General features: G+C 32.9%; 1 protein-coding gene across 3 annotated transcripts in view; it reads left to right on the forward strand.

The window, feature by feature from the left end:
* The window catches only part of LOC135200237 (G protein-coupled receptor kinase 2-like), a 425751-nt gene extending 418913 nt beyond the window's left edge, over positions 1 to 6838 (forward strand). For all 3 annotated transcript variants that reach the window (XM_064228686.1, XM_064228685.1, XM_064228687.1), the window contains exon 14: positions 1702 to 6838. In XM_064228686.1, coding sequence (XP_064084756.1) covers positions 1702 to 1717 — 16 coding nt within the window. In that variant the 3' untranslated portion in view covers positions 1718 to 6838. The remainder of the gene's footprint in view (positions 1 to 1701) is intronic.
* The last annotated feature ends 336 nt before the right edge of the window (positions 6839 to 7174 follow it).

Here is a 7174-nt window from a genome sequence, read left to right on the forward strand (position 1 = left end):
TATATTTAGGGGTTGATTGCCTAATGTGCCTTCTCCACTGCTGTCTCTCGAAGGCATCATCAGGCGTGGTTTATTGTTTGGCAAAGGGGGATTTTACGACCGCATGCCCTTGCTGTCATCAACCACAGTTATTGTTATTAGCAGTGGGCCTAGGCTTTTACTAAAAAGTACAACTGCAAGGCAGCAGTTTCCACAGTTATTGGCAGTGGACCTTGCCTTGTACTAGAAAGTAAGACTTGCAAGGCAACAGTTTCCAGTTATTGGCAGTGGGCCTAGCCTTTACTAAAAAGTAAGACTGCAAGGTAGCAGCTGTCCTTTTAGTCGCCTTTTACGACATGCAGGAGCTATGGTAGTAGTATTCTTACATCCCTACCACAGGATCAGGATCTCACCAATACTCTAACTCAAAACATGAGCATACAAGTTTTTTGTGCCATTATTTGTTAGTAAGTTTTTTAAACTGTTAGGTTACTGTTTTGAATATTGAACAATGCATCTAATAGATGTTGCTTGCTGCCTAGGCTATTTAGGCATTGAATATAGGCCTATTGCTATTCATTAATTTTTTTAAATTACTAAGAAAAGACATTATAATCATAATCATATATAGTAGGAATAGGCTTAGAGAAAAAATTTAATGTCACAAAAACAAAATATAAAATATGCTAGCTTAATTAAATCAAAACCAGAACACTTGAAAACTAATCATAATTTATTAAAGATAAAGAAAATACTCCAGATGATATAATCAGAATAATGATCGCAATAGGAATACAGGCTCAGTTATGCCCTGCTTTCCCACAACATATTGACAGATGATGATAAACATAAGTGTATTTCGTTTGTACCCACAAATACCACCAACAAAAATCAGGCAAAAGCCCACAAAGTGGCAACTCTAGTGCACTTCTGTTGTTGCCAAAGTCTCGGTGTGAATGTCGTAGTTGAGAGATGACAGAAAACACTAGATAATCACTCAAAATATCATTGAGAAAAGGCAAAAATAATACATGTTGCTACTAGTTGAAGGCATATAGTACTCGCATGTGTCCCTTTAAATGTGTTATGTATGTTGTCCTTTTAAACCAAATGAGCGGGCTGTGGGGCGCTGATGGTTCAAGTATACCTTCCAGCCTAAAGTTAGATGGTTATAGAATGTAAATTAGCATAAATCTTAATTTTGATATTTTTAAGGTATATCGGCTATTCAGAGGGTATGTTATGCCCTTAAATGTTTTATCTTTTGTCATATAAACATGACTATATTTTGTGTATTACATTACTAAATGTTTTATCTTTTGTCATATAAACATTACTATATTTTGTATATACACTCAATATTAAGAATCACAAACACCACACCTGGCTGTAAAATACATCAAAATGTTTTGTCAGCATCTTTAACTTTTTAATGTGAACATCATTCTTTAATGTCTTAAAGATGGATTTCCAAATAGTACTTTACTGAAGCCTAATTCTTTCAACTTGATCTTTGTCATTTTGTTTTGATCTCAAGTGCTCTGATTAATCAAAGGAAGCATATGCAGTTGGGATAAAGTGGAATGATTAGGGGCATTAAATATCAGGTCTGTATGTTAACTGATTTAATAATTGTTTTAGAATTTAAGTTCAATTTTAGTTTGAAGTAAATTGAGTACTGTTGTGTGACTAGTTTCCTCTCTTTTTCTCTTGGAAATGTAGCGGCGGAGGTAGCTAGAATGTGGTGGTGGTGGGACCATGTGAGAAAATCATCCTCATCCAGGGCACAGTCATCATCTCACTTTTGCTGTTCGCTGTCGAACATCTCAAGTTTTAAATCAAGCATCAGAACTTCTACAAGTGTGTTCTTTTGAGCATCTTGTGAAGCTCAGCATCATTTATTAGCTCACATTCAAGTCAGCCATATGTCAGTCAATGAGAAAAGGAATCAGTAGAAGAAGAGGAAGCACGGGCATCACCTATTTTTATTTGTATGTCCTTTTTTGTGCCAAGTGTTTTAGAGAAGTATATTGTAAATGCAAACAAACTACATTTTCAGAGCCTTATTCTAACAGCTATGAAAATTTTACTTGAAATTGTAATACATTACTATTCAAGGCTGAATACTAATGGGACTAGTCTGTAGGTAGTGATATTGTAGTAAGTTATCATTTGTATAAGTCCCTTGCCAAGAAAAGTTACTATTTGTTGTCTTTTTCATTCATAATATTGTACTGTAGTTACACTCAGTAAATCATAAATTCATATTAATGCATAGGTAAGTTTTGTGTTGTTGGAAATCATATACCAAGAGGATCTATGATTTATGAAGCTAACAGACTAATATTTGCCAAAGCTTAGAATAAGTGTTTCCTTCATAAATCAGTTGTAGCTTTATCCAATGTAGTTCCACTGGTTTAAATTGACTTGTATTTAGAAAAAAAATTGCAGTAGTAGTAATTATGGTTCTGAAATGTAGTTTGAGATTGGTGTGAAGTGGTTTAGGGAGTAATTCACCATATTTTTTTTTTCTTTTTTATAATGATGTGGAATTAATGGTCAGTATTTACCTGTTATATTTGTCTTTTTTTTATGGCATTGTATGTTGCCATATTATTTACCAAGGTGCAAGTTGACATATGATCAACTTTATTTCCTTCCTATAGATTCTAGTACTGCAAAAGTAAGTAAGTCAAGTTTAGCTATTTGGGTTTGGGATAACCACATAGCTGTCACTAAGTTTTTAAAGCCTGATTACAAGAGTGGGAAAGATGCTGGATTAAATTTGGTCGTAAAGTTTTCCTTCTTTTTAATGTAGTATACGTACATTCTCCCTCACTGGAAACTAGCAGTGGTTTTGTATATCTATGGGAATTCCTTTTCAGTGTTTCAGTTTATCAGCATTTAGATTTGTATCCTTGAAGGTTCATTGGATGTTGTTTATACAGTTAATTTTACTTTTAGTACTTATTAGTGATTATTGTAATGTGTAGACTTCGTGAATCATTTCTTATAAATATTTCCAACATTGCACAAGTCACATTGTCAGAATGTGGGCACATTGGTAATTAAGGAGCTAGTATGGCATAGATAAAGATAAGTTCCCTGCAGGTCGGGTAGAACTTTTTATAGGACGCTGTGCGCTGCTCTGTGACCCAAGATGCTGATTGCTGTGTCAGTTGCACATTTACTGTACAATTTTTTTCTTTATCTAAATCCAGTTAAATAAGTTTCACCAAACTAACCATCACAGAAAAGCTAAATTTAAAATGATCACAAAAGTGCACTGGAGAAAGAATTACATAAAAAAAGTTGTAAATATGGTATGATACTGGTAGTACATTGAATGTTAGGAAGTACTGTGCATTTACAGTGTGAGATATAAGAGAATTTTGTGGCATTGTATGAAATCTGTTTGCCAGCTGTTTAGGAATTTGTCTCTAATTTTTTTTAATGTTCTCATGCCCAAGTATGCGCAGCAAGATATGGGCATTTTAAATAATTACAAAGGGCGTTATTGCAAGCAGATCAGTGTAAACTATAATTTTGATTATGGGAATTACCCAGTAATTATATTAGGTAAGAGTTTCACACGCCCAGCAATTAAATTCTGAAATTTGCGGATTGTGCCAATTTGTTATAAAAATGTCATTTTCTTGAACGTGATTAAATGAGATTTCTATATCACTGTAATACATAAATGCCTAATCAGTAAGAGCTCTTTTTGAAGTTCAGTCATCATGTGTAACTGATGAAGTATTTATCTATTTAATGTTGACATATTAGAGAGCTTTTCAATAAAGTAATTTAATTTACAAAAAGTCAAAATACTAGATTAGAACTTTGTCCCCAAGATTTCTCATTTCTCTTAAAAATAAAAATAAATGAAATTGAGTTCATTTTGAAAATTGATCCATTTTCTTGTTCAAGTTAATCATTTTCATTTATGATAGTAGTGAAAGTTGTGAAATCAGTCTCTGTGATTGCTTCTTTGTATAAAGTTGTCTTTACTAAGAAACTTTTTAATCTGATTACCAGACATTGCTAGGCTTCCATAGTGGTTGATTGAAGGATTGTTTTTAAGTGAGGATTGAAAATAGCTCAAGGTAAAATGGAAGAATGTAGGCAGTCAAGTGAGAAGGGGCCAGAGGAAGTAGAATGAAAAGAACAAGGGAGAAACCAGAGCAGTTAAAGCCAGTTGATATTGCAAATAATTGTCAGTTAGTCAGTTTGCAGTGTGTTGCGCAAGTCATACTGTAGGGTGTGCAGGGTTTGTAAAAGTATAGAATGTAATTTGGTGGTTTTCAGTATAAAACTTTGAAAACCATCACTCAGTATAGAGCTCAACCTTTAACATAAGTTGTTCTACTTATGATGGAATATGTTTATACTTCATTACCCATAGTTTGTGTCACAGCTCTCATTGACTAGGATAACATTTAAAAGCCAAATTCATCTAGATTTTGCAAGAGTTTATTTATGCTAAGGTGAACAGGGAACTGACTATCTATTTCAGTTTTTAAAGGATAAGTAAGGTGTCTTAAGTCTTTTGACTGCTACTAGAAAAAAAAAGTGTGCCCTTGATATGGCATAACTGCATCTTAGATTGAGATTGTGAGGCTGTGGACTTGAGAGAGAGTCCCCAGTTTAGAGGTGAAATACATGTACGATGATGAAAACAGTGCACAGACACTTCACATTGTTGTTAGAAATTCACCCGACAGCATCTCTTGAAGTCTGTGTGTTATGTGGCAATCCAGATATTTTAAGTTAAATTAAAGATTAACAAATTTCTGTGTTAATGCTCACATTTTCTTTCTAGCATTTAAGTAATACTTAAAATTGAATCTTTTATATGGCTGGCTTTTTATTATATCAAAGAGCCTCAATTGATAACATAGTGTTGTGCTTTTTGGTAAGTAAATTGTCTTGGATTAGATATTAATTTTGTGAACTTTAAAAGAGCATGTTGCACAGTAATTAGATATTTTGTCTCTATGGTTTGTTATTTAACTCTGGTTTTATTATACTGTATTCGAAGTGGATGTAAAATACTTTTAAGATTACTTTTTTCATTACTCTGCTAGTTCCTTCCTCACCTCTGCAACCTGCCATTTCAGCCAACAATATATAATGAAACTAAACAGTTTATCTACTCTTAAATTTTTTCTTTTTTAATTATTTTTTTAGTGGTATTGTACGAGGAAATTGTGTGAGAAATTCCAGCATCTTCCCATAGTAAGTCATGGCTAACTCTTGAAGTTGAGACAATAAGATGGCTATTTGGATATCAACAAGTTTTAGTAGCTTGAACAAGTACAGGTAATATAGTTTTGGTGTACTAGTATCAATAGAATTGACATATTTTTAGAGTCAATTGAAAATCTGGAACTCCTAAAACAAAATATAATGTAGGCTATCTCCTAAGTAGATATCATGGACAGTGTTGATAGATCATTTTGATTGCTTGTTTTGAGATGTGAATAGATGTTCATTTGACTCTAAAAGGAGCTTTTTTGTCAACATTTTTACATGCTTTAATTATTATTTTAGTGACTGCATGAAATGAAATTTGTGGACCATACAACTGAAACCAGCACTGTTGAAGTGCACATATTCCATAGAAACCTTTCTTGAGAGGCTCTTTCGCAGAGGGTGTTAATTAATATAAATACTATATGACAGGACACACCAAACTGCCAACTCGAGACTTTGTAGCCATTTAATCAGTATGATAGAGGTAAATTTCTTTTTATGTTTGTATGAACTCGCACACTATATGTTTTTATATTCTTTATAGTAAAGTGCATGTTTTGTTGTTCTCTGTAATTTCTTATACGATCAGGTCTTCAGTAATCTCTGAATATCATATGTAATGCTGTACTGTATTGTGTTCACGTCTAATGATTATACTGTCGGAGCAAAATTAAAATAGTTGTAAGATAAAATTGTGCTCTGACAAGATATTCTTGAGACATGAAGTTCTAGTGAGGGAATTTGGAAAGCTCAAATAATTGTGGTTGTAATAGTTGAACCTTTTCAAGTACATTACATGATTTTGGATCCTTGGAAATCTTTGCTCATAGTACAGTGTAGAAGAAAGTATCAAGTTCTATTTTTCTGAGCCTTTTATTTTGTAAAGTTGAGTTTCTACACATCTATTTGTCTGAGGTTCCTTCATGGAAAATAGAATTTTTGACATTGAAAAAACCTTTAATGTATTAATATTTATGTTTTTGTTGGGTGACTTACGTATCTATTTTATTATTGTGTTGCCCCTTATTTTATGTTGTAGATTTATTTTTAAATCATTATTTTGTGTTAATAGTATGACAGAGTATTATGTAGTTTTGTAATGATGTTTGTGTCACAACTCACAAGTTGTCATATGGCAAAGTGCCAGAATAATATAAATATTCTTCAAAGTATTATATTTTTCCAATTTTTATTTGTTGATATCTTAATGTTCCTCTAATTTTTTAACTGTTGGTACTGTAGTATTGTTACCTTTGTTTCCCATTCATTAAAATAAATGTATTTTGGTGTTGACTCATTTTCTTTGGATCTGTGAGATCGAGCAACAGATGTTTTCAGGTCTGGGATATATTGAAGTGGTGGTGAATCTTTGTTTCAAGTTGCCTCTAAAATACTCATGTGAATACTTTTTGGGGACCCAGCTAGCTGTGCTTTGATGACCATTGCAATCCATGGCATTGGGAAGTATAGATATTACAGTAGTTTTGTCTTTATTCGCTGTGAACTTGTGTTTCTCTTCTCTTTTCAACATCATTAAATTGTATAACACTCTCTCTCTCTCTCTCTCTCTCTCTCTCTCTCTCTCTCTCTCTCTCTCTCTCTACTCTCTCTCTCTCGCTCCCTCTCTCTCATCCCTCTCTATCGTCTCTCTCTCTCTCTACTATCATTTAAAGATGTTTTACAGTAACCTTGCTAGTAATTATATATTTTTTTTAAGTACTTGTATAATATACGTAGGTGTAAGATGAAGTGGTTTAAATAAAGGGTAAAAGGTGTGCGTGTTAGTCTTTTCTTGTGTTATAAAGAGACATTTTAAATGTTAATGTATACATTTTCCTTAGATCTTTTCTTATTACAGTTTAATTTTATCTCTGTGCACTAAAATTTATATGATAAATTGCCAAGAAAACAATCATGTTTGCTATCCAGAGTGATAACG

The sequence above is a fragment of the Macrobrachium nipponense genome, chromosome 26 (genome assembly GCF_015104395.2).
Source record: "Macrobrachium nipponense isolate FS-2020 chromosome 26, ASM1510439v2, whole genome shotgun sequence".
Lineage (NCBI taxonomy): Eukaryota > Metazoa > Arthropoda > Malacostraca > Decapoda > Palaemonidae > Macrobrachium > Macrobrachium nipponense.